This window comes from Durio zibethinus, chromosome 27 (genome assembly GCF_047325235.1).
Source record: "Durio zibethinus cultivar Kanyao isolate XHJ-2024 chromosome 27, ASM4732523v1, whole genome shotgun sequence".
Classification (NCBI taxonomy): Eukaryota; Viridiplantae; Streptophyta; class Magnoliopsida; order Malvales; family Malvaceae; genus Durio; species Durio zibethinus.
Window position 1 is genome coordinate 10,969,665 of NC_143188.1, and position 27,913 is coordinate 10,997,577.

Consider the following 27,913-nt stretch of genomic DNA (forward strand, 5'->3'; position numbering starts at 1 on the left):
CAAAAAGAAAGGTAACTAAAGTTAAGATTACAAAAAATTATTTGTCAATACTGAATCAGAAAATATCATCAGTTGCAGGTAAAAATGTATGGAAATAAATTTTTTCATCTTCTTCATAGCCGCAAGGGGTTTTCCCGTGTATCTTCTTTTTTATGTATATAGTGCCTTTCCCTTTGTCTCCGCAGCCCTAACTTTTTCTCCAAAACCCATTTTTAAAAAAAAAATTATATAAAGAAGAATTTTTTCAAAAATAAAAACAATGTAACTTTAGCGCATGAGAATGTTTCATTGTATAAAGAAGCTTTTGGATTGAGAAACCCATTTTTCAAAAGGTTTCATTATTTTTGCTTTTAAAGCCCCAATTGATCTTTTTCATAGCCCCAATTTTTTCTCCAAAACCATCAGAAATAGGCACCTTGAACATTCAAAAGCTTTCAAAAACAAAAACAATTTTTCCTTAAAGATCCATCAGCTTCAGTGCATGAGAGAGAAAGGGAAAAGGAACGAGGCCCAAATCTTCAGTCGGACCGGACATCAGTCACTTTGAATGAGTCGACACATTCGGCCCATCTACCAAGTTTTTTCGGCCATTGGCCCATTTGTGTTAAGAATCTAAAACTCGAACCCGACGATAGCTCCTCTATAAATGCCCCTGGCCTCCTCAACAATTCTTCTGTTTATTTCGTCGTTCAATTTCGAGCACTGGATGATTTTCTACATTTTTTTGTTGGAAAGACAGATAAAAGAAACCTTTTTTTCTAATTTTAATATTTTATTTCCCTCTTTTATTAACCAAGAAACCAAATTGTTTTTCCCAATTCTTTTCTCTCTCAGTTCAATTCCCAAAACCCTTGAAGGACTCCATGCGTTTAGGTTAGATTGAATTCATCTGGGTTTTCTTTTCTCCAATTTGCAGAGAAAAAAGAAAGAAAATATGGGTCACTCGAGCTTCCAAGGTCTTCATTTTCTCTTCTTTTTGGCATATTCTTGACTTAAAATTTCCTTTTTTTTTTACATTAAATTCTGAATCTTTTTTTTTTCCTTTTCTTTTGTTTTATTGAGCAGATGAAGACGATGAAGAAGAAGAATACGAGGAAGAAGCTGGTGGCGGTAATCGGCTTCTGGGTTTTATGTTTGGGAATGTCGATAATTCTGGCGATCTTGATGTTGATTATCTTGATGAGGTAATTTTTGTTTTATAATTTTATTATTTTCCCTTTTGTAGCTTAACTAAATTGTTGGTAATTGTATGCCCGAACGTAAACAAAACATTTCTATGTTGTTGTGGCTGTTTATGAGGTCGTTTAAATCTTGTTCTTTGCTTATTTTGTATGTAAAGGAGTTGGTAGAATCTCAAATTCTTGATGGGTTTTGGAATGTGTAACACTTCGCCTTTTCTGCTTCCTTTGTTTTGGACCTGATTTTGTACAAGTATTTCGAATCTACTTATGTTAGGGTTTAAGTAGCAATTAATATTTGTATTAATTTGAATTTTGGACCAAAAGAGTGGTGGAATAGAAGCATCTTGATGCTGCAGTGAACTAGTTTGAGTTGATTTTAGAATAAATTACAGGGTGTGCTGTAAAGTTTATTTGATATGAAGAATTGCTAAATGTAATTTAGATACAGACAATAACCAATCACTCTATTACATGTTTTTCATAAAATGCTTTTGTTCCTGAAAGTCCTGTATTCAATTCTACCAAGTTTGAAAAGACCCATCGAATGCAACTCTTACAAGTTTTGAGATTAAAATCTCCAATCTTAATTGGTTTAGACATGATTTTTTAGTTCAATCATGAGACTCAAGCTGTATAAACCAAATGCTATGTAAAGAAAAAAAGATTCAGTAGCTAAATTAGACTCAAAATAAGACCAAGGAACCCAAGAAGCATCTCTTTCCAGCTAATAAAAAATTAATGATACTGACACCTAATTAAACTAAAAAAAAAAAACCCTAATGGCACCTAATTAAACTAGGGAATTATAGGGCTAAATGATCTGAGAGTTATATGAGGTTAGCTTCCTTTGGACCAGAAGGACTTTGTTGCTGTTGAAGGACCCATGATTTCTCCCCACATGGCCTCCAAAAATGGTAATGCTTCTCTAGCAAAGCTAAGGATGCTCCACAACCTGATAAACCCTAGTACGAGATAACTTTACTAATTTGGCCTGCACTTTGATGCTTGGGTTGGTACCCCTAAGAACCTATTTCCCTCTTAGCCTTCATTTTCATTAATAGTTATTGCTATTTGTATGCAAAATATGTTTTTCACTTTCCTACTGTTCGTTTTTTTCCCTGTTAAGTATCTCTTTGTTAACTGCTTCATTAAAGATAACAATAACTTCATTTCTCCCAGGATGCAAAGGAGCATCTTGCTGCACTAGCGGACAAGCTGGGTCCGTCTCTTACAGATATAGATGTATGTTAATCTATTATGTGTTTTATCTCTGTCCCCATCTCCCCATAAGAATCTATGATTTGTAATTAATAAATCTAATGCAGGCTATCATCTTTAGTGTTTTATTATTATTATTTTTAAGCCAGGGTTTCTTATGCTAATAATGCTGTTTGATTGTCAGTTGTCGGAAAAATCACCACACACTCCGGTTGATGCTGCTGATCAAGGTGATGTTGTATGGCCGGAAAATCTATCTCATGCAGTTTTTTGGGTTCTGTTAGTATCTTTATTTCTTCATGTTGACTATGCTTTATTTATGTTGGCTCCATTAGAATAATCTTTAAGAAGCGGTGTTAGTGGTAATTCTTTATGGGAACTTTTCTGCATTTTGACTTAAGGTGGTGTTTGGTGATAAAAAAAAGTACACTTGATACTTAAGGTAGCTGTTTTTCTGCTCATGAGTCTACTGGATCTCAGATAGTTGATCCATTTTACTTAATTGATGATTTTTTAGGAAGCTTTTTCTTTTTACGGTTGAGATACTGATTTCAGGTTGGATTACTGTTGGTACTGTGAATATAAAAAAATATGTAAAAGATAAAAATTTCCTTTACTAGATTCATGCATTTGAATATGTATGGTTCAGGAACATACTAATTGATTGAGTCATAGAGTGAAAGCTAGATTTAGCTGCAAATCATAATGTTTCTAGGAAACTTAGTGCTTATGGAACAAACTTTGATTGGATAAAATCCATAATTTACTTTCCCCATCGTCTGAACTGGTGACAAAGTGGTTTAGTAATCGGCTGTTTTACATTCATGGGCAATTATCCTCCTTAGGTAAAACCCCAAAGAATGGTATACCGGTGCATACAATATCTGCTGTCAAGCATGCACAAACCAATTCCTGAGTTTGAAAAGCTCAAAGTGTTTTAGAATGCCTAAGCTGATCTATTACTTTGGTTCTGTCTCCTACTGTGATTTGTAGACAATCCTCACAATTCTCAGTGATTTTCTAAGTTTTTGCTTTTGTCATGACATGTGCCTCTAGGTATTGTTTGTATTTCTTCTATATGTATTTTTATTTTCTGGAATGTAGTTTATTTATTTTCAACCTTTCAATGTAAAGAATATGGAGGCTATATGTCATTGCTTGAAACAATTTTGTTGCTTAAAGTTTTGTCTGCCTTACAACTCTATCTGGTGTCTATGTCTGGTCAAATCTTCTGATTATGTGTTCAATGGGGTTTCACCATGGTAGATTATGATGAGAAGGCTGAAACTGCCGTTGACTATGAAGATATTGATGAGGAGTATGATGGTCCGGAGATTCAAGCTGCTACTGAGGAGGACCATTTACTTCCCCAAAAGGAATATTTTACTGCTGATGTTTCCTCTGCTTTGGAGCCTAAAGCCTCTGTTTTTGATGATGAAAATTATGATGAGGATGAAGAAATTGAAAAGGAACAAGTGGTGATAAGTAAGCATTTTTTGGGTTCAAACTATGTTATTAGGCTCATTATTAAACTGCAGTATTTTTTGGTTCGATTATTATTAATTGTTCCTTCTTTTGGTCATATATTCATTTTCTTTCTAAGAAAATTAAAGTATATGATAATCACTGTGCTGACCATCCAATATTGTTAGTTGGGTATTTTTGTTTATTCCTATTTAGGAGTTTGAATGTTTGATAACAATTATCTCTTTCCTGTGTACCTTTTGAAAAAATCTTTTGAACATTAGGTCTTTTTTCATCTTAAGAAAAAAGTTTGGTGTTTGAAAATTACTTTTGTTTATTTTTCTAGCTAGTATGCCTTTTATACCATTAAACGTATCAATAGAAGTTTGCATGTTTCATTTGTAATGACTGTTATAAACATCTATAGATTCTACCCAAGTTGGACAGTGGGCTTTTCCATATTGATTGATATTTCTTGTAATTTTCATCAATTAAATTAGAAAGTTCAGATCCAGTTATAGGTGGTCAAATTTTCTCGTGTACAAATTTCCTGTAATAATTTTGATGAAATTCTAATTCCATCTTGCTGCAATTTGTGTTCTACAAGTGTGTACTGTAGACATGGTATTGTAAACATCTTTACATGTATAAAGAAGTTATCTAAAGCTGGTTTCTTGTTTGGTTACTGGTTTATGCTGACTGATTGTTGAACAATGAGTTGACTACTCTCCATGATGGTTTGTGAATGTAGATGGATCCACCTCTTCTAGTTATCTGCTAATGTGATCTCATTTTTTTTTTTTTTAACAATATGCTTGTCTCTTGTGAAGTGGAAGTGACAGTCTTAGTGTTATCTAAATAGTCCATAAATTAACAAAGAATAAGAAGGGATTGCTAGTTTTATGTGTCTAGTTCATAAATATATGCTTTTCCTTTTTTCTTTTCTTTTTTTTGGTTAAATCTATGTGATTATGTATTTAATTACAAAAATTGAGTCAAATTCTCTTATATATATATATATATATATATATATATGCTTTTCCTTTTTTTATTAGATGTATATAATTTGTTTCTACTGAGGAAAATTAAGTTAAAGTCTCTTATTTACATGTTCTTTAGGATCAAAGAATAATGATTAGTTTCTTCTGGCTCTGGTTAATTTACAAATTATTATCTTTCCTTATGATAAATGAGAAACTGAATAGTTTGCATTTTAATATATGTTATAGAGAAAGCATATTTTTTTCTAAGATATCTTTTGGCATATTTAAGAATGTGGTTTATCTTTTCTAGGTGAGCAGGAAGAGCATCTTGCTGTAACATTTGGAGTAGAAAAATCTCCTGAACATGATGTACATTGTGGCTCTTCAGATAATGAAAATCAAGTAGATGGTACTGAAGACTTTCAGGTGTGTATTCAATGTAACATTTGGCTTTTACATATTATAATCTCTAAAATTTAAGTATAAATCTGTTAGAAGTGTAAGAAATATTTGGACAACGATGATTTGCTGTGGTCAGATGTTCCTTTTGGAATGTCATGTCAAAGAAAATTGGAGATTTCATATGGGTTAGCCATAAAACTGATATTGACTTTAAGCTCCATTGACGTTATATTGGAGGTTAAAGTCAATGAAACCGACATTGATGTTAGCAGTACATTGTCCTGGTATTGATGGGATAGTGCTATATCTAATGTTTATATTTGTCTCCAGAGTGACCACGATTGACAATTTGACGTATAATTAGGGGGTGTTATTGAGTTGAACCACTGTTAAAGGCTCATGCTTCACTACATTACAAAACTTGAGCTTTTATTGTTGTCTTTATATATAAAGATGTAGATATAGAATAATATTTAGTTTTTCTTATTAACTAGTACATTGTTTATTTTGTAAGTATTAAGGCATTAGGGTTATATTTGGTATTTTGCAATTGAAATAGGGTCTAGGGTTTAGCTATAAGTACCCATGTTATTACTTAAGTTTTGGTCTACTTATATAATTATTATCAGAGAACTTCCAGTGGTGTTGCTTTAGTGTTACCATGATGCCTTAACGGTTATGTAGGAAAGCTTTATAGTTTTTTTTTTTGTCTTTTTTAGTAATTTAAATACTTGAGGAAAACAGGAAACTTAGAGTAAAGAAAAGAAAAGAAACCCCTAAGCATCACACCAGGTTTCCTCGGGACTCAGGATTCAGACCTAAGGTTGATTGCATCACACAATAACAAAGTAATTATGCCAAAAGTTCTTTGATATTAAACTATGTCTTGAGAAATAGTACTTTGATTTCCATAGACTGCCAGCATCATTTGTCCTAGAAGAAATAGAACTTCTACTCCCATTTAGGACTTTAAGAAATACTGATAATCCAAATAGAAAATTAGCAAACATAACTTAAAACAAACCCAATAGGATAAGGAAAACCCAAAACTAAGATCCTAGAATAAAAATTTGAAGTTTATAGCAAATCAGAAAATTAGAAAACTGCACTTGACACTTAAAACAGAAAATAAATTGAGAGCAATTGCTTTTAACTTAAAGAAACATAAATCTATGACACAAAACACTAATAAAGTCTACTCAAGCTCCCAGCTCATCTTCTCATCAATGAACATGTGCAAAATTAAGGGTTGGACATTAGAACCAGCCTTAGCATGTATCCTAAACACCTTTGGATGCTTCTGCCAGTGTGCTTCATCACTAGTTCTGGTTAAGCTGCAAGAAATATAAAGATTTTAACATCTGACTCTTGACTCTGTCTTTTACCCCTTTCACATAATCTTCTGCTGTGTCTTTTTGGTTGATATGTATTTTGTTTGTGGGAGTTAGCAAGCCTTTCACAGGGTCCTGGTCACAACATAATCATGGTCAGCATCCCTCTAATGTGCCTTAGTTATAATGACATGTTTGTATATGAAATTGTTGTATATTCACCCCCTCCCAACTGCCCTTAGTGAGGTGGGTGATAGGATGACAATTGGAGTGTTTGGTAGCTTATTTCAAATGTTCGCATTTAATGGGATCAACACAAACTCACTGAACATATTTCACATTGAGGTTGCCATTCAGAAATTTAGATAGGATATTGCTTTTTATTTGTCTTTTTATGATTTGTTTGCTGGTTCTGTTTCTTTAAGTGCTCAACTCTGACAAACTATAACAGGAAATGTAATTCTTTTGTAAATCAGTTACTTGATTTTGATTTGATAAAGAAGGATTTAATTTATTCTAAATGTTGCAACAGGAGGTACCTGATGCTCTGGAAGAGCCATTAGATTGTAAAGGTTCCACAGCTCTGCCTGTTTTATGTGTAGAAGATGGTGAGGTAATCTTACGGTTTTCCGAAATATTTGGTATTCATGAACCCTTGAAGAAAGGGGACAAAAGAGACCATGGCTATTTCACTCATAGAGGTATATTGTCTATTATAAATTTTCTCATCCTTAATTTGTGTGGTTAAATCTAATAGTAGGTGCATGACATCAATTTAGGAGTTCTCATGCATCTCAAAATTGTGCATCCTTTGGTCAATATTCTTGGCCATTGATATTGAACATTTTTGTTGTTTGGCAACCCCTTCCCCCCTAACAAACGCAACGGAGGAAAAATTATCTCCAGTGACTTTAGTTCCCAGTTTTCTAGATCCTTCTTTGTTTTCACCTGTTGTAATTTTTGGTTTTCCACTTCATTTGTCCAGAGAAGTACAAATCTATGGATGCTTCTGATCTTTTTGAAGAGGATGAAGAGGTGTTTCTAAAGGACACCGGTCAATGTTTTTCATTCTTTGGTTGGGAAAAGGCCATCCAACAAGATATATCTGAATTTACTGATGAACCTTTTGTACAAGGAGGTTTGGAAATGTCTGCTCATAGTAAAGAACACATTAAGGATTCTTATCCTAGTCCTGAACCAATGAAAGAGGGGTTATTAGTAGATATTTCTTCTGGAGGGCTGTCACCCTCCTGTCTGAGATTTTTTCCTCTTGACCAGCTGGACTGGGAAGAACAAATTCTTTGGGACAATTCTCCTGCAATAAGTGGTAATTCTTTGGAGAGTCCTGAAATCTCTGTCTCTGATTTGGAAGCTTCAGTTGCAAGAGAGACCATTCCACAGGCGGGGCGAAAACTACTTTCCGAGCAGTCTACTGAACCCTATGAGAAGGATCGTGACAGTGGTCTTTGTTGTTCCTCTGTTTTCTTGGAGTCGTTTGACTCTAAAAATTCTCCAGGATCTAAGGACCTTCAGTTCTCGGAAAGCAGATTCCATCCCCAACTGTTGAGGTTGGAACCTTTGTTGGGAGTAGATTCTTCAAATGATGGTGACAGTAAAAGAGAATATGTTGCCTTAGAGCCAGATAAAAGTGATCTGATGAGGTGTTTTAGAAAACTTACGTTGCAAAACAGAGATATGATTGAAGGGTCATGGTTAGACAATATTATGTGGGAACCGCGTAGTGTCATTGCAAAGCCTAAGCTAATTCTTGATCTTCAAGATGAGCAGATGCTTTTTGAAATTTTAGATAACAAGGAAAGTAAACATCTTCAGCTCCATGCAGGGGCTATGATCATTACTCAACCTGTAAAGCCAAGCAGTCGTTCTTCTGAGGTGTCGGATCATAAATATCAAACTGGTTGGCAATTCAATATTGCTAATGACAAGTTCTATGTGAACCGTAAAGTTTCTCAGCAGTTACAATCAAATTCTAATAAACGCATGGCTCATGGTGTGAGAGTTCATCATTCAGTACCTGCACTTAAACTTCAAACAATGAAGTTGAAGTTGAGCAAGTAGGTGTTCCTATTAATATCTTTTATTGTTTCAGTTTCCTGTCTGCTCCTTTGCTAGTTACTGTTTCATTTTTTATTTTTGCACATTTTGCTTTCTTGTTGATGGATTTACTGTTCTTTAATATTTGAGTTGTGTTCACTTTGAAAAATTCATACAAAATGTTGTCACTTTTTCTTGGGCTTAAATTTTCCTGGCATTATATATTTGTTTTATTGGATCCACTAAAATGAAGTTCAGTTGCTTAGCGAATAAAAAGGAGAAGAAGAAGGAAGAGAATGAAATCTCTACCAGCTGTGACTTTATACATACCCTATGCTAGTTAACCATGAGGGGAACAGAAGGAGAGGGAGAGGAGAATGGAAGAGCGAAAAAGGTAATATAGGTTCCCCTTGTTTCGGTTGCTTGAGAAGTGAGGGGTGGTTTTCCAACTTTGGTTAAGGATTTCAAACGGAAGGAAATGGTAACTCATAATTTTTTTATGATTAATGGAAATATTGAAATGTCAAGAATTTTGTCTTTACAGATCCAAATCTTCCCAACTTGGCAGGTTTTAAAAATTTTCCTTTTCTCCGTCCGCTTAATCAAACAAAGTCCCTATGTATTATGCCAATGCAACCTTGTTTAGCATTTGAATTAGCTTTAGCTATGAGGAAGATCTTGGTATGGTATGCTTCTCATCCAACTTATTGAGTGTTGTTATCAACGTAACTTGTCAGTGTTATGTTTTTTATTGAAGTTATTGGGCCTGCTTTGAAGAATAACGAATTAAGATACCTATCAGCATTGATAGCCATGCCCTGTATTAGTTATCGAAGATAAAAAAAAAAAAAAGCCATGCCCCGGTTACCCTAGTATTTTATTTACAAAAAATAGCGCCCTCTCAATTTAAGGTTTCTTATATTTGATCTCTAAGTAGAATAGTCAATAGCTCATTAGTGGGCTGATTGCTGACGATGTTGGTATAATCTACTTGCTTTCAGCAGTCTAGCTCGATTGCTCTTTGGTAAGTTGTTGTTGTCATTTAGCAGAACAAACGTTGATCTTGCCGATATTTTACCATCTTCTTTCTCTATATAATTACTTTTAAAGTCCTTTAGAATAATTTTATTCTATATTGGTGGATTCCTGGTTAATCATTTTGTTATATGTTGGCTTTTCCTGGCTCTTGTACATTATCTTACTTGCTTTACTACACTGTCAGTATGCGATTGATTACCTGTCAGATTTTAGCTTTTGAGTTTAATCTATAACTTTGCAGTAAAGATATAGCAAATTTTCACCGTCCAAGAGCGATATGGTATCCACATGACATTGAGGTGGCTGTCAGGCAACAAGGGAGGCTGCCAACACAAGGACCCATGAAAGTTATATTGAAGAGCTTGGGAGGCAAAGGAAGCAAACTACATGTTGATGCTGAGGAAACTGTCTCTTCTGTTAAAGCAAAGGCTTCTAAAAAGCTAGGTACTCAAGTCTCGTTTTTAACATGTTTATCTACTGTACTTTAGTTATTAACCTGAAGATGTTTGTTTTTTAAGTGATTGCTTTGTGAGTTTGTATGATTTCTAGATCTCTGAAGGATCTTAATGGTTCATTTTGGTATCATTTTAATGTAGATTTCAAGCCTGCAGAAACGGTAAAAATATTTTATCTAGGGCAGGAGCTTGCAGACGATAAGTCTCTTGCTGCCCAAAATGTTCAACCAAATTCTCTGCTTCATCTTATTCGCACAAGAATACATCTATGGCCAAGGGCACAAAAACTTCCAAGAGAGAATAAGTCTTTACGGCCTCCCGGGGCATTTAAGAAGAAATCTGATCTTTGTGTGAAAGATGGTCATGTCTTTCTTATGGAGTAAGTGTCTTCAACATCATTTTGTTTCCTCTCCATTTTTTTCCACTCATTTTTTTGAGTATAATACATTTTAAAATCTTGTGAGTTATGACATTTTCTTGTTGAGCAACTGCATGGTCTGTCTAATCATTAATCTTATCCTCCTAATTGGCTTTCTTTCTATGTCATTTATAGTATTGACATAATCTGGTTTCACAACAGTTGTTAATTCTTGAATTTACTACTATCTGATTAAATGTAAAATCTGGAGCTTTGTTTTTTATGAGGCTATGTTTAATTTAGCTTCCTAATTTGATTTCTTGGTCCATTGTGATCTTTTAGCTGGTGGGAATTTCAAAAGCTTTTGATTATCATACTTGTTTGCTAGTACATGTGAGTAACATGTAAAGAGGGAAGACTTGTTTCTTTTTCCAAATTGAATGTTACACTACATGAAACTATTTCCGTCTTTCCTTTTTTGATGTCTTAAATACAAACTTTCTTCTGTCTTTGTGTTAGCTTTTTCATAATTATTTTAAAAACATTGTGGTATAAATAACTATTAAATATCAATATTGTAAGAAAATTCGAAAAGTTTTGCTGTAATAAACCTGAATTCAAAAGTTTTTCCTTAAATTGTCTGCCAACGGCTAAGTCAAGAGTTGCTATATGATTTGGGCTGGAGGGAGTTGCGTTTTTTTAAGAGCTTGTTGGAGATCTAATATCATTCATATTTAGTTTCATTATTTTTTCCTTTATTGAAAAATTTCTCATGTCCAGAATGCAACATGGTTATTCCTTTCTTGCATATTGGCCCTTTATACTTTTGAAAGTTTATTCTTTCTTACAATTATGCCCTACGGTATTATTAGGCACCTGAAGTTTATGTAATCATTGGAAAAACCTTTTGCATTAATTTTTCTATTGCATTCAGAAGTCTCTTTATGAACATTGTATAAAATCTCCCAAGTGTAATACATATATTTTTTAGTTTATACTTGTCTTATGCATTTATATATATGTCTTTTTTCCCGTTCTTCTCTCTCTCTCTCTATATATATATATATATTCTTTTTTATTTTATTTTATATTTGGTAATTTTGTATTTTTTAATGTTAGATACTGCATTTACATGCATAGCAATACTGAAGAAACATTAATTAAGCAGGCTAGTGATCGAAGAAATCATTTAGTTGTTAACCAGCAAAAGAACAAAATGTTAGCTGTGTAAGTCTAGGGTTGTCTAGTAATGAAATACGAGGAACCTTTTGTCATGGTTGGCATTTCAAAAATAAATGTGCCATATATTCTAAATTTCTGATATTTAATGTGATAAAATGTGTCTAATTCTTGATTTAACACAACATTCGACATATTCCTTTGTTACCTACACATATTTCATGGGCAGTAAGTACAACTCCTGGATAATGCATTTAATGCACATTATTTTGACAAAGTCTATTGGGGCTATGGTGCTAATGGAGCATATTAGGAGCGTATGATCCATTTAGTTGATACTAAGTAGTGAGAGAAAAGTTTATTCTTTCCTGGTACTTCGGAAGAGTGGGCATCATTGGTTGAGCAGATGTGCCAAGCTATGGCATTAGTTAAATCTTAAGGTCATGAACTGGGTTCCTGGTGTTTTTAACTGTGCATATGTTCTTGCTCTGGTTTGGTTTGGTCATTTTTACTGCAAGATATTTTTTCTGATGAAGCATCTGAAGCTTGTGTTTGTCCATCTGTTACACTATAAGCTGTTAATCTCTTTGGAAGGAAGTTCTACATGTAGCTTTCAATGTGGAGGGACAGGGTTAATTTTTAATGAAACAGCGAAAAACACTATAAAATGTCTCTGAAGTCCGCTATAAACTTGGGCTCTTTTGTTTGAATTTCTGGGTTTGATTGTTTTCTTCCCAATGCCATCTTCATCAAATTATAAATGAGGGTCTTTACTTTTTTTTGAAACATTCTCATTGAGACATATTGCCTTTATTAAGCTTCTAACCTAAAATCCATTGGTAATAAATGGAGAGAGAGAATAATATAGATTTTATTTTCTACATATTGATGGTGAGAAATTGATACAGAACCAAGTTCCCTGTTGAATTAATTTTCATCTAATGGAAACTAGCTCTGCATCTCTCTTACTTTCCGGCATTCAGGATGGATAATAATTTCTTTTATCATGTAGGTTAGAATAAGAAACATAGGACTAGCCCGTGTTAGACAGCTTTTTTCAGTAACATTTGTGGGCATTAGCAGTTATTTTCTTCTCTTCCATTGCATTATTAACTTCACTTGGATATAAATTACGCATTTTCAATCTTTGTTAATGCTTTCTTTTTTGATTATACAAAAAATTTTCATTATCATGAATTAAGTTTTCTCATGAAAGTGGGCATATTACATATGGAATTCTCAAGAGAACTTCACACTTCTTTCATGGTTCAGGTATTGTGAGGAGAGGCCTTTACTTTTGAGCAATGCGGGAATGGGTGCAAACTTGTGCACCTACCATCAGAAAACATCTTCAGGTGATCAAATTAGTGGATTGTTACGCAATGGAAACCAAACATTGGGAAATGTTCTGCTTCTAGAGCCAACTGATAAATCACCCTTCCTTGGAGATATTAAAGCCGGTTGTAGCCAGTCATCTCTTGAAACAAACATGTATAAGGCTCCAATATTTTCCCACAAGGTGCCGTCAACGGACTTCCTATTGGTTAGATCACCAAAAGGAAAGCTTTCAATACGACGTATTGATAAGATTGCTGTTGTCGGACAACAGGTTTGTTACAGCTATAGGTCTTCCTGCATGCAGCCTTCCGAGAAATTAGATCAAACTTGTGCCATGAATTTTATGGAGTTGATGCAATTTTATCCTCCTGGTTACTACTGTTGATGCTGCTTGTTGCATGTTTTTCCCATATACTCAATCATTGTGTTGGCTGCCTTCCTGTGCCTGTATTTGCACTGCCCTTGTTAAAATCTGTTATTCATGATGGGACTGGGTTTGATAAAGAAACTTTGGCCTGCATGGAGTGTGTTTTCTTGTTATTATGTTTTTGTTTATTTACTTTGCATTTGAGACTATAAATGAGTAAGCAATATTGATGTTTGACAGCCATTTAATTTTAGGACTAGGTTCAGGGAAAACTTTGTCTGATAGTTAGGCTGGACTGGGCTGACCATTTATGCCTTTGATGTTTAGGCATGGCCTGTCCAATGATCAGCTTGATTTAACCTTCAAATAAATATTGGACGCCCTAGTCTATTATGTATTTTACATATTTTTCTTCAATTAGTGAATGCCATTGAGTTCCTTGCTAGAATCAAGGGAGTTGAACCTATTGAATATATAAATGTGGTCTAAGGGGAGTTAATCTTTCTTTGAAGAAACAAATACCCTTTTCATTATGGTCACTTTTGTGGTTATTAGAATTTTAACTTTTGCATTTTTCTCTTTTCTAAGTTAACTTTGACTTAAAATAACTCCATGGATGAATATTTAACTTGAACCTGCTAGGTTTTGGGTGAATAATTGCAAGTAAAAGCCATTATATGCAAATTGAGAGTCGAGAAAGGACACAGATTAGATTGAGGGCATTCTCTGTGGTGTGGACTTGTGCCACTTGTATGTGTGTGTGTGTGAATTTATTCATGTCTTGGTTTATGCATACGGTAAATATTATGTTTGTGAAATATAGGTTATTGATGCTATACAAATTGTTGGTTGGATTTTGGCATCATTTAAGTTTTTTAAATTATGGGAAGTTTGCCATGCTAAGTAGGTCCAGCTTGAGAGGTATCAGGTCCAATAGAAGATGGTACAACTTCTGTTAAGTGATGCTAAGTGCATAAGATTGAAGTATATTCCATCCCCATATTTAGGTTGGGTGTCTCTGCCTATTTCTAATTGGTTTTTGGTTGAATGCTTATCAAGATGTTAGCGACTAGGTTGTTTGTTGCTCTACTTGTTCTTTGTTACTTGTTTGTTCCCCTGCTCTTGCAATTCACAAGATAAATCCACGTCATAGTAGATAGTTTGTGCACATATATTTATTTGAGTGTGTATGATTGTTCTGTGTGAGTTCTTTAAAGAATCAGCATAATGAATCCTTATTATCTTTCCCTTTCTGATTGATCCAATTTTCCTTTTGCAGGAGCCTCTCATGGAGGTATTCGCACCTGGATCCAAGAATATTCAGACATATCTCATGAACAGAATGCTGATTTATGTGTATCGGGAGTTTTCTGCGGCTGCCAAACGTGGTTTGACTCCATTCATTAGTACAGATGAGTTGTCTATTCATTTTCCTAACCTTTCAGATGCAATTGTCCGGAAAAAGCTGAAGGAATGTGCTTATTTGCGGGTAACTTTTGTGTTCTCTATTATTTTGAATTCTTGTCGACTATTAATTAAAAAGTTGCTTGAGTCCTACTTGATGTTCATATTGATGCCAATGATCCTCAAATTTTAAAGTTTTTTTTTTTTGAATCATCCTTGTATTATCATCTATTAACTTATTTGCTACACTTGCCTATTTTGCATCCTAGAGGGATAAAAATGGACGACAGATTTGGTCCATGAAGCCTGATTTCCACATTCCACCTGAAGGTGTTCTGAGAAAATTGGTGTCTCCAGAGCACGTGAGTGTCACTATCATATGCCATTTGTTTCTTTTTATTTGCCTTATTTATTTGAGTGCTATGTTATAAGTTGGAAGATGACTGAAGGTGTAGGCAGATTGTATTTACAATAAAGTAAAGGTCATTCAAAGATGTATTTGTGGTGACTGCTTAAATATAATTGCCATTGTTAATTTAACAAGTTTTATATTTTGCACCTGATCATTTGGCTCAATAGTTAGTGCATGATCTCCTTGCTGAAAGGGTAGGGTTCAAGTCCCACCTTCCCCAAACCAACTATATATACATATATATTGAGATTTTGCAAGCAAAATTGACAGCCACAATTTTTAGATATTAAAGCTGGTTGTAGCCAGTCATATCTGGATTCTCCTTTTTAATTTTTAGGTCCTTTGGCTTAACATTAGTTATTGAAATTTTTTGGAAGGTGCTTGATCAAGGTCATTGTTATTAGGGGTTTTAGTCATATGTTGCTCTGGCTCTTCATTTTCCTTGAAGTATCCATGTCCAACACATCCCATGGACGTGGATATGGTGGTCTGACCCTCCAAATATATGGTAAAACTTAGAAATAAATAAACGTATGAACCCATGTCGGACATGCATCAAGGTCTGACACTGACCCCCGAGTTCAAGTAATATTTTAGATTGAGAAGCATGGAATGGTTTTTTGCCATCCAAGCAAGATTGTCGGTATTGTATAGGTTGATGTTTGATTTTTCTTTTGAAATGGTACATACTGTTACTTTTATGTTTCAATGTGCCAATTTGTATTTATCAGTATTTATCAGGAATTTTACTAAAAAAATATTGTAGGATTACAAAGAGTTAAATTTGATCATTTTAACTTTTTTTGAACATCAAAACTGTTTTTTATTGTATAGAACTTGCTGAAAAATGATATTTTTCTATAGGTGCACGCCTAGATTTTCATATAATTTCTTTATCAATCAATATTTCTTTAATATGACCATTTAATTTCATGCAATTTTTAAATTAGAATGGATGGATTTATTGATATTATGTTTTTATACATATTGGTCAAAGAATATTAATAATATTTTCTTTTCATTTTAATTTTGTGTATGCCAAAATAAGGCTTGGAATAACCTTTGCAACCCATCATTATCCTTAACAACCTCAATTCTAAAAGTCTCATAAAAAAAAATCTGATTCATTCCCACTTTGCACCACTTTAGTCTTCTTCAACACTTTCTACTAAATTAGGGTTCTGCTTGGTTTGTGGAGAATGACTTCCTAAGGTATTTTTCATATTTGATGATTGACCAATGTTAGCAAATTTGGTCAATGGACAATGCATTCTGGTAAATGTTTAAAAACTGTAAGAAACTTGGGTAATAAATTACAGATTGTAATTTTGGAAGTTGTTTCCCTCAAATGCACATGAGGAACCTCTTTAACTATTTTCCTCTCTTCCTCTCTGTCTCTCTGTCTCTCTCTCTATATATATATATATCTATCTATCTATTTTATATATATGTATCTATATATATATACACACACACACACTAAACGAGAAAGAAATTTATTATAATATTATTCTAAATTTTGCAGCTATAAGTATAATATAACTAGATAGGTAAATAAATTTGTAAACATTTCTTTGGTCAGAGACAGAACACACTGCATGTTAAAACCATGGGTAATTTAGCAAGTGTGGGATCCTTATTTGTAAGCATTTGTTTAACAATTTTAATAATAATATCATAAACATTTTTATACTCTTGTGTATGCTAATATATGTCTTTTGATTAGTAATGGAAATTGCTGAAATATTTTCAAAGGTATCTTTTGGCATAGTAGACAATCTTTTGCCTTGAGGCTTTATTGAACATATAGTGGTTGAGAGATGTTAGCAGCTACTTGTATGCTATTATTAGCTATTGCAATGGCATCTAGGTCTCTACGACAAGTCGCTTTTGCCAGTTAGGTATAAAGTTCCTGCAGTTCATGTACTTTTGAGTTGGGAGTTTGCTATCAGAAGCTTTCTGATCTGATTTTCTGTTGTACTTTTTGAAGAGCTTTATATCATGTTATTTTGGAAAAGAAAAAGAAAAAGTGGAGTGATGGGTCTGGCTGCCCTTTCTGGAGAATCTAGCAGTTGCTGTGCTAGGTTTTCTTTTTGCTTTTGCTGCTTTAAGTCAGTGCTATGTGCAAATTATAGCAGAAATATGAATAATTCTATCCTGCATTATTCAGTTGCTGATGGATTATGTCTAGGCTTGCAACTGCTGGCTGGATGTTCAGGGACTTGGAAGTGGTATGGTTGGGACTTGTGCTGTATCTTTCTCCTGTTAGATATGGTGAAACAGTGGTGAATGAGTGTGGTGGATACTATCAAATGGAATCCCTATTTGATGGTGTTTGCTTAGCTGTTGATTTTACTCTTTTATTTTGTATTCTTCTTCATGCTTATCCTATGAACCAAAAAGCTTTATACCTTCTCTTTGGTGCTTTGTTGTTCTTACACACTTTTCTGGAAGTAAAATATACATTTTCTCTGCAAGGATCTTCATTTCTATCTCCCTACTATTTATATGTATTCTTCATATCTGAAGTCAATATGCTTTGATTTCCTTCTATAGGGGAGAGAAGCAAAAAGAAAAACAAGATGCTTTGTTATTGATTGTGGTCTGTTCATGATTCTTCAAAGAAGGCTATGAGGTTGGAAAACATGTGCTTCCATGTATTTCATCTATCTTGATTGTTTCATTTCTCGTTCTTGTTCAGGTGTGTGCTTATGAAAGCATGCTAGCTGGTCTATACCGGCTGAGACATTTAGGAATCACACGACTTACAACTCTTACCAGTGTTTCATCTGCAATGAGTCAACTCCCTGATGAAGCTATAGCTCTGGCTGCTGCGTCACACATTGAAAGGGAGCTACAGATAACTCCATGGAATCTGAGTAGCAACTTTGTTGCATGTACAAGCCAGGTAAAATATAATTTCTTCTGCTAATAAGAAACTACTCATGTTTTTGCTTTTCAAGTAGGTAAAAGCAATGAAATTGCATGTTATGAAGTTGACCTTTTGAATTATATTGTTTAAAATTTTTTGAGTGAGGAAGTGGCTTTTTGAGTATCAATTGTCACTATTTTGTTTTATGTTTCTATTTTTTATTTTGTCGTTTACTTTTTATTCTTCGCTTCCTTTTTCCAGGACAGAGATAATATTGAACGCCTGGAAATCACTGGTGTTGGTGATCCTTCTGGTCGAGGCTTAGGATTTAGTTATGTCCGTACTGCTCCAAAGGCTCCAATGTCAAATGCTATGATGAAAAAGAAAACAGCTGCTGCTCGTGGAGGTTCTAGTGTAACTGGGACGGATGCAGACCTCCGTCGATTAAGCATGGAGGCAGCACGAGAGGTGATTTTTTCCTGCAAAAACATTTCCAATTGAAGTTTGATAAGAAAATTTGTCGTGTTTTCTTTGACCATTTTGGTATTACCTATAGCTTATATAGTTTTTGGATGGTGATGGATCTTCTATGGTGTTGTTTCTCCATAGGGCTGTTTTATTTACAAAAAATATAAATATAGTTGTCTCTAAGCTGCTTCATCTGTCAAATGAAGATGGATAAAATCTGCAACTTTTCTTACCACTCAATAAGGTTTCATAGGTTGTGTTATGCATGCTGAAGGTCCATGATATTGGAATAATGGCATTCTAAGTATGAAAAGTTTTGACTGTTTGAGTTCAGGAAAAAAACGAAATTTCCAAATTTACTGAAAAAATATTCGAATTGATGATGTGAACATTGAGATCAATTATCTAGGTTGCTAATGCAACAGTTTTTGCTTTATGAAATGATCATTCTTTGCTTTGGCTTTTCTCAAGAAGGCGGGAGGGGGTGTTGTTGGATTTTATAATAGAGTTTCTAGAGAAATCTTCTTGAGATAAAAAGGAGTCTATATTGCTTCTATCCTACCTACTTGATCAAGTACATGTGTAATGGAGCAGTTGGTTGTGCAAGACACTTAGATGAATAACAGAGTAACGTCTGATCGCAATAGGTTTAATATCAAGGACCATCTGTGATTTCTTATCTTTTTGCCCATTTTTTTAACTCATGAGTGAACTTTTATATAGCATAGTCACTGATCTCATTTAACCAAGTTCAGTTTACAGTTCTTGCTGCAATGGTATAATTATTTGAACAATATGTTGGTTCTAAATTCTTAAGTTATTTGAAGCAGAACAAATTTATAAGAAATGGTTGCATTGTTGCCGTTTTTACTAATCTGCTGTGTATTTTTTGGTTTATATCTGTTGTCTCTCAACTGCTCTTTCTTTTCTCCAGGTTCTTTTGAAGTTCAATGTTCCTGATGAAGTGATTGCAAAGCAAACTAGGTGGCACCGTATTGCCATGATACGCAAGCTCTCAAGTGAGCAAGCTGCATCTGGAGTAAAGGTTGATCCAACAACTATCAGCAAGTATGCACGAGGACAGCGAATGTCCTTTCTTCAGTTGCAACAGCAGACCAGAGAAAAATGTCAGGAAATATGGGATCGACAAATTCAGTCTCTTTCAGCTGTTGATGGTGAAGAAAATGAAAGTGATTCTGAGGCAAATAGTGATCTTGATTCCTTTGCCGGCGACCTCGAAAATCTGCTTGATGCAGAGGAATGTGAAGAAGGGGAAGAGGGTAATAATGATAACAAGATTGACAAAGGGGATGGTGTTAAGGGGCTCAAGATGAGAAGACGACCCTCCAAAGCTCAGGCACAAGAGGAAATTGATGATGAAGCTGCTGAAGCTGCCGAATTATGTCGTTTACTCATGGATGGTATGAATTATTTTGTTCGAAAAGTGTTTATTTATTTTTTTTTTTTATGACCACAAAATCTTAGTCTTAAGAAGTTCAATATGTCTCCTTGTTTTCTTTTTTTTTTTTTGAGAAAACATTCCTGGAAAATATTCTTAGGATTCCTGCATCTAGTTCTGCTGGAAATATAGTTGTTGCCCGAAAGTTTAACTTGAGTTTTTGAAAATAACTTATGCCATTGCAATGATTGACCCATGTGTTTCATAGGAGTTATTTTTATTGTCAAAATGAGTTCAAGCTTTCAATTGTGAGGGTCCCATGAGAATTTTCCACCTATTGGCCCCCAACAAATCTGTCCCTATTAGCCACTATTTCATTTGCTATGGTTGTTGGTCATCAGTGACCATCAGCTGCCTTCATCGCTTGTCAGTTATGAGTTTGGCAACCATCATCAAGCTAGTGGCTGCTGATGAGGACAGTTTTTTGTTTTTTTTTTGTTTGGGGGGGGGGGGGGGGGGGGTTTGACTGCTGAGAACAGTTAGTCATTCCTTTGTTTTGGTGAATATAACCACTGTCATGCTGGTGACTACTGATGACAACTATTACTCATTCCTTTATTTTGATACTGATCCATGATCTATGATATTCGTTACTATCTTTGACAAAGCAAACAAAAGTATTTTTAAACAAAACTATCTTCCTTTAAACATTTTCTTTTCTCTATATTTTTAAATTTGAAAATGCTTGAAATGTATGATTGGAGATAAAAAAATTTCTCTTAAATTATGTGCTTCGGTGTGCTCTGTGCAAGTGTGCAATGAAGTATGCTTTTGATATAACCCCTCAGTACTTAGCAGTAATTTCTTCTTTCTTTATGATTTCAATTTTAGATTGTAACTTGTGCATCATTCTTGTCAATTTTTATGCCAAGTCAAGCATTTTATCCGGTCATGTTTACTTGTATGCATGTATAAGCAAGTTGCCTAAAAGCCTGTCTGTTGGTCAAACAAGATTGTTGTTCAATTGTCTGCATAATGATTTGAATAATTAAGCCCTGACTAAAATCATTTATGCATGTATTTTTATCTTTTCAAGAAATGTGTTCTTGAAATTATTGAGCATTTGATATATCATCAATGATCCAAATATGTAGTTAAATATCTAATTTTATTGCAACACTATTTCTTTTTCCTTCTATAATCTTCCAAAAGAGGTATGATATTTGAACATAGGAACATTGTGTACAATGTATAAATTTGCTAAAGTATTAAAACTCATAATGTAAATTATTTTCGTTCTTTTTTGTTTCAAATTCTTTCTATCTCTACATGATTATAGTTTTTGTCCATTTGAAGTTCTTGTGCCACTTTCAAAATTATATCAGCTACTATATGTGAAAGTACAAATGTGTAGGCAGTTATGGAAGGGCTCAGGTATATTGGAATGTCCTTGCTTTTGAAATTTTTTAGAACTATGGAATGGATTGAAATCTTCTTTCAAACTGAACTTTTTCCTGTGGTTTCCCTAAATAAGATTTTTCAATATAGAATCTGTAAAATTTTGAATATTGTCGGCATACTGCCGGTCAAATTTAACTTTTTAAAATGACTGTTGATTCTTAAAGTTACCTCTGAATCCATGAAATTCATCAAACTTTTCTTGCTCATCTGTTAATGTTCTATTTGCACAATCTCTACTGTGAATGAGGAAATTTATGTTACTGTGTTTTGCTTGTATTATCTGCATTTTATGTTGGGAGAATAAATATTTATGATTTATGTAATTGACTAGCTACTGTGCTTGTTAGATGATGATGAGCAAAAGAAGAAAAAGAAGAAGAAAATCAAAGCTCTTGCAGAAGATGCTGCGTTGACTTTTGGCTTACAATCACGTATTGCTGTTGAGAATGTACGTGTTAAGAAAGCAAGCAAAATTTCCAAGCAAATCATTCATGCTGCTCAACCTAATGGGTCATATGCTACGAACGAGAACATTGTTAAGGATTCAAAGGACGTAAGACAAGTTACCTTAATTATGTGGATTAATCATATGCCTGTTTTGACAGATTCTGTCTAGTCTTTGCTCTTTAGGCAACTTCTGCCTGTGTCCAAGGTGCATGATGGTGTTAGTTACTGAGGTATGCTTTGATGGCAGATTGAAAGTAGAATTTTTAAAGGGAACTTGTCTGGAAAGGTGAAAGGAATGAAAAAGAATGGTATGTCAAGCACAGGTCCATTAACAAAAGTCAAAATATTGGGAGACAATGTTAAGGTAAGTGAGCTTTTCTCTTCTTCTTCTCTTTTCTTTTTAATGCAAAGACAAGTGAGCTCGTTGGTTTTTGACTATCTAGTATTTTCTGCTGATGTTGCAAGAGCATTCTTTTTCATTTATATTTCAATGACCTGGAAAGTTCTTCAAACATTTCTTCTCTTATGCATATGTTGGTTAAATATTAGAGTATGGATGTAGAACAGAGATATTTTCATGGTTTGTTTTCTAAGGCTCCATTTTTTTTGTTGCTTTGGTTACTTATATTTTGCTTTCTCTAGTAAAGAATATAAATTGTGTTTGGATTTAAAAAGTGAAAAGTATGTATGAAGAATTAGGTAGTGAAAAGCTTTTAATTCTATGGATAAAAAGGGATTGATTTTGCTTATATAGGAGCAATTGTGTTAAAATTGTTCTCTTAGACATTTGCTTCTTTTCTTAATCAAATATAATGTTACTTGCACAAATAGCAAAATGCAAGTGGAGAAAAGTGACAATTAGATTAATTTTGATTGCTGAGTAGCCTCCCATGCGAAAATATTTGAAAAGTACTACTATTAGGAGTTTATAATACAAATTCATGGTGAACAAATGCCTTACTTACAATTTAATTATTAAGAAATAACCTGTTTATACTGTTGATCTAATCAATAGTGTGTTTCGTACATGTTCAGTTTAACTGACTAAGAAAGCATGTTCTTGTCAAACTGACTTCTAGGTTCAAAAAGTGAGCAGTTCTTGCACAATCAATATTTATGTTGTTATACATGTCTCTATATATGTCAATCCCCTTACCATTGGGAGTAAATCTCATTGGTTCTCATAAGTGATATGAATGCGATATTCTAGAAATGCAGGTTTAAGAATTCTTTATGGATTATTTTAATGTTTTGGCATCTTGCCTTTAAAACAGGATTAAAATTGAATACACAGCAGAGCAACTGATTTTATGGATCTAAATTGGGTTCTAAATTTTACTTTAAACAGGGGGTTCTCGGGTTGATTTGATTTATGCCATACGTTATGACACCACATGCACAAATGGACACCTATTTATAGAAGGGGAAGTTGTATGGACTTTCTTCATTTTTTTTGCTACTAGTTCTCCCTCTGATCCCTATTTGGCATTTCTCCCCACATTCATAGTTGAAGAGTAAGGGCATTAACTTTTGCTTTCCATCTATTTCCCGTCACCAAGTTTTTATCTTAATGTCTTCTCTTTTGTTTGGGAAAAAGGGTACTTTAATTGTGTGATATGTGTGATGTGTAAAATATGTTACTTTATATTCTTCAGACTTGTGCTAGTGCGAATCAGGGCACTTTTTTTTGGCATCAAGATTTGCATTAATTACTTAAGAAGAAATTTAGACGAATGAACTTGGAGGTTAGATTGATGTTATTATCTCCTAGCATTTTCAAAATTCTACAGCATCTTCTAATTATTCCAGAATTGTCAACATTGCTATGTTTTCTTTTTGATGTATTTGAGCTGTTCGCAACTTTAACAGTTTCTGTCCTGTATTACCAAGTTTTTCTTATCAAAGATTATTATACTTTTGTTTGAGACATCTAGTTTTTATTCTAAAACATTTCGCTTACTCTCCTTTCTTAAACCAGTTGTTCAAGGAGAAGAAGTCATCAAGAGAGACTTTTGTCTGTGGAGCTTGTGGTCAGGTATGCAACTTATCAAGTTAGTGTGAAGCTTAGTTCTTGATTTTTCAGGACTATATAATCAATTGTCACCTTTTGGTGGACTAGCTTGGACACATGAGGACCAACAAGAACTGCCCCAAGTATGGAGAAGATCCAGAAATACAGGTTGAAGCTACTGATTTGGAAAAACCTCCTGGAAAATCAACTTCGCTAGAACCCTCTGGTCAGTCCCAGTTGAAAATAATGAAAAAAAAGCTCATTACTAAAAGTACGACAAAGATAGCAGTTGTAGAAGCTTCTGAGGGTGAAAAATCTAGTTCAAATGCAAAATCTCTCCCATTGAAGTTCAAATGCTCTACTGATAGGGCATCCGATAAACTTGCTTCTGGAGGCACACAAAGTTCTGACCATCCAGTCACTTCTGATCCTGAAAATGGAATCAAGTCTGTTGCAAAGGTTAGTAAAATAATTATTTCCAACAGGGCAAAGCCTGACGAAATGCAGGTTGAGTCTAATAAGCTGCCTATTGTTATACGGAATCAAGTGGATACCGATAGAGGCCAAGTTGAATCTCATAAGAAATCTATTGTTATACGGCCACCAACAAATGTGGAGAGGGACCAAGTTGAACCTCATAAACCCTCTGTTGTCATACGCCCACCAGGAGATAAAGATAGAGATCAACCTCACAAGAAAATTATAATCAAGCGGCCAAAGGAGATTATTGATCTGGATCAAATTAGTCCGGAGGGAGGCACTTATCCTGAGTACAGGAAAACCAAAAGAATAGTTGAATTGTCAAGCTTTGAGAAGCAGGGGAAGCAGGAAAGCTTGCGATTAACAGAGCCAACAGCAAGGCGGAAAGCTAAAGAGGAGAGAAGATGGTGGGCAGAGGAAGAGAAGAAGAGAAACATGGAGAGAATAAGAGAAGACAGGGCAAGGAAGCTTTATGAGGAAGAAATGAGACTGCTGGAAGAGCGAGAAAGATTTGCTGAGATCACAAGATACACAGAAGACATTCGGAGAGAGAGGGAGGAAGAGGAACGCCAGAAAGCCAAGAAGAAAAAGAAGAAGAAAAAGGTTGAAATAAAGGATGATTATTTAGAAGACTATAGGACAAGAAGAAATGACAAGAGAATGCTGGAAAGAGATCGAGGCGCAAAAAGGAAACCAGTTGAGTTAGGACAATATGGTGCAGAGTATGTCCCTCCAACAAAGCGACGCAGAGGGGGAGAGGTAATAATTTTTTTCTTCATTTTTTTCTGTTGTCCTGGTTTGCCTTTGCATTTATTTTTCTCTTTTACAACTAGTGATGGTATGTGTATCGACTCTGCTAGTATCATTGAAAATGGAAAATAAGTTCAGGTCATGATTCTGGGGGTTTATAATTTATGAATTACAGAGTGAAGCTTTGTTCTTTATGGCTGCTGTTAATTTGTTGCTTAAGATTATAATCCCATGATTATTTCATATTCTTTATTTTGTGGCCTTGTTGCAGTAATAGTTTCAAAAGGTATTTGATTAATTGTACTTGTAAAATTTTATTTCTCAGCTTTTTTATTTCATCTATAGTATTAGAGTTTTGAAGAGCTGAACTAACTGATAAGTGATAACATAAAATCTTCATATCTTACATTTAAAGAAGAGACCTGTGGACTCAATATTTTGACACCTGTTTCTTTTTTTTTTCAATTGAATTTAACCTTTTTTTTTTGTGAATTATAAAACACCCAAAAGTTCTTTTTTTTTTCCCCTGTTGATGTCCCTTTCATTTTTAAATGAAATGGAGTTTCTTCTTTTAATTTGTTAAAACTAGTTTTTTTTCCCCCAAAAAAAAAACCATGTTAATTTTATATTTTTCTTCATATGCTACTTATTGTTTGTCTTAAAAAATTTCAAGACTACCTCCTTGACCCGAAATCCAAACACATAATGTGCCATTTATTATTATAATTATTATCTTTAATCATTTCTCCCTTACAGTATGATCTTTAATGTATAAATAGTAAGCAACAAAAAGATAAATTCAGTTCAAGTTTAAAATCTCTGTAGTGTTTATTTTTTAACTTTTAAAAATGTTATTAACTACTGTTAAAAGTGATAATATGATATTACAGCATCCTTTATAATTTCATTTGAAATCTTGGTGTCAAAAGAATTTTACTAGGTGATCATTTAAATGGTTAATTTTAAAAGTATAATGAACTGTAAACTTTGAATTGTGAATTTAGTTGTCTTAATATCTTTGTATTCACAATGGTATATTTATAGTTTAGACAATCTGGCGGAAAGATTAGGATGGTCCATTTATTTATGTGTTCAAGTATACTTTTAAGTAAATTGTAAATTCAAATATTTGATTTGCAATGTAGAATCTATGAATTGTAGTAATAGATTTCTGAGCTTAATTTGACTGAACCATAATAAGCATAATAGTTGATAGATAGTTTAGAAGGTGTGATTCTAAAATTATGATGCAGATTTATTTTTTTTGTGTTTGAATGGATACTAAAGATAGTGACATTTGTTGATTAACTTCATGTCTTAATCATTGTAGAAGAAAAAAAGGAAATTTATGTGTGAATTTGAAAAATATTGCTGAAATTTGACTGAATTTTCTCTTTGTTATGTTTGTAACAAGATAAACAAGCATAGCTGCTCTGTAGATGCCCTTATATGCATGCTAGCATGTGGTTTGTGGAAGATTGACACTCTTCCACCCTAAACATTCAAATGGGATGTGTCCTGAGAAATTTTTTATTCGAGTGGGTTAAAAAAAATAAAAATAAAAATGAAATGAGAAAAATGGACCATATGAAGGAATAAAATTATGGAATGAGAGATGTAAATAATTCTTACCAAGGTTTGGTGCATTTAAATCCACTAGTAAAATTTCATATGCCACTTTTAATTACCATTAATCCATGAAACTTCCTGCTTTATGTATCCTTCAAATGATTTCCCTGCAGGTTGGTTTATCCAACATCTTAGAGCAGATTGTGGAAGCACTTAGAGCTACTACCGAGGTGTCCTATCTGTTCCTAAAACCAGTCTCCAAGAAGGAGGCTCCTGACTACCTGGACATTGTAGAGCGACCAATGGATTTGTCCACGATAAGGGACAAGGTTAGGAGGATGGAATACAAAAATCGAGAAGACTTTAGACATGATGTATGGCAGATTGCTTACAATGCTCATATCTACAATGATGGTCGCAATCCAGGTATTCCTCCTCTTGCTGATCAGCTGTTGGAGATTTGTGAATACTTAATAGATGATTATCGTGACAGCCTGGATGAAGCTGAAGCTGGTATAGATACTAGGGAAACTTAATCATCTGACAGATTAAAATTATTTATTATTTGAATGTGAGAATTACCTAGAGAAGAGCCACTTCTCTAGGTTTTGGGGTTTGCAGGGTTTGTATTTATAAGGGGGTGTCTCTTGCCTGTTCTTTTTCTACATGGGAATGGAGCTCTGTATGTGTATATTCAAAAGCTCAGAGTGCTCAAGTCCTTTGGGGCATCAAAACAAACTAATTCATGTAGGATTGTTGTGGGTAAAAGAGATAGTGATAACCTAGATGACATAGCCAGTAAATGATGGTTTGGAGCTTTAGAGATTAAATCTTGTACTGGACAAGATCCGAGTTGAGAGCATAGGCCATACAGGACTAATGTCATTCCCTCAAAATCAAAGACACAGGCAATCATACAGAAGAGGTTCATCTTTTTACATATTTTTCACCCCGGGAAGAAGCATTCCCATGATAATTAGGGATCACAGGCAATTATCCTGAAGAGCTTTATCTTGGCATTATGAGATTGCCTGGGGAAGAATCTGAAGCTGGTCGCTGCAAAGTGAGTAGAGAATGCTTCAGCTGCTTACAGGAAAATCTTACTAGTCTAAAAGGTCATTTCCACGTAGGTTAGGCTGATTTTTCAGGTTTTCTCCAAGTTTTTAATAAGCTGAGAGAGGCTGATGTAAAGAATTTTGATACACAATTGACAATTGTCTGTACCATAAATATCTATACATCTAATGTATTTTTTTTTTTTTTTTGGGTTT

General features: G+C 34.1%; 1 protein-coding gene across 3 annotated transcripts; it reads left to right on the forward strand.

Annotated features, from left to right (window-relative positions):
- The first annotated feature begins 675 nt into the window (after positions 1-675).
- Positions 676-27,913, forward strand: HAF01 (HAC13 protein (HAC13)). Of its 3 annotated transcripts, none has more exons than XM_022866318.2 (21): positions 676-956; positions 1,066-1,184; positions 2,361-2,423; positions 2,584-2,678; positions 3,666-3,884; positions 5,157-5,272; positions 7,112-7,280; positions 7,565-8,654; positions 9,914-10,116; positions 10,269-10,506; positions 12,937-13,273; positions 14,649-14,858; positions 15,043-15,135; positions 17,887-18,093; positions 18,319-18,525; positions 19,460-19,946; positions 21,733-21,938; positions 22,080-22,196; positions 23,811-23,867; positions 23,952-25,082; positions 26,816-27,913. In XM_022866318.2, exons 4-21 carry the CDS (start codon positions 2,615-2,617, stop codon positions 27,176-27,178), a joined length of 5,514 nt encoding a protein of 1,837 aa, XP_022722053.2. In that variant the 5' UTR covers positions 676-956; positions 1,066-1,184; positions 2,361-2,423; positions 2,584-2,614; the 3' UTR covers positions 27,179-27,913. The 3 variants fall into 3 exon arrangements, with proteins under 3 accessions (XP_022722053.2, XP_022722052.2, XP_089612687.1); XM_022866317.2 differs by having other exon boundaries at positions 2,584-2,629; XM_089756561.1 differs by lacking the exon at positions 2,361-2,423 and having other exon boundaries at positions 2,584-2,629.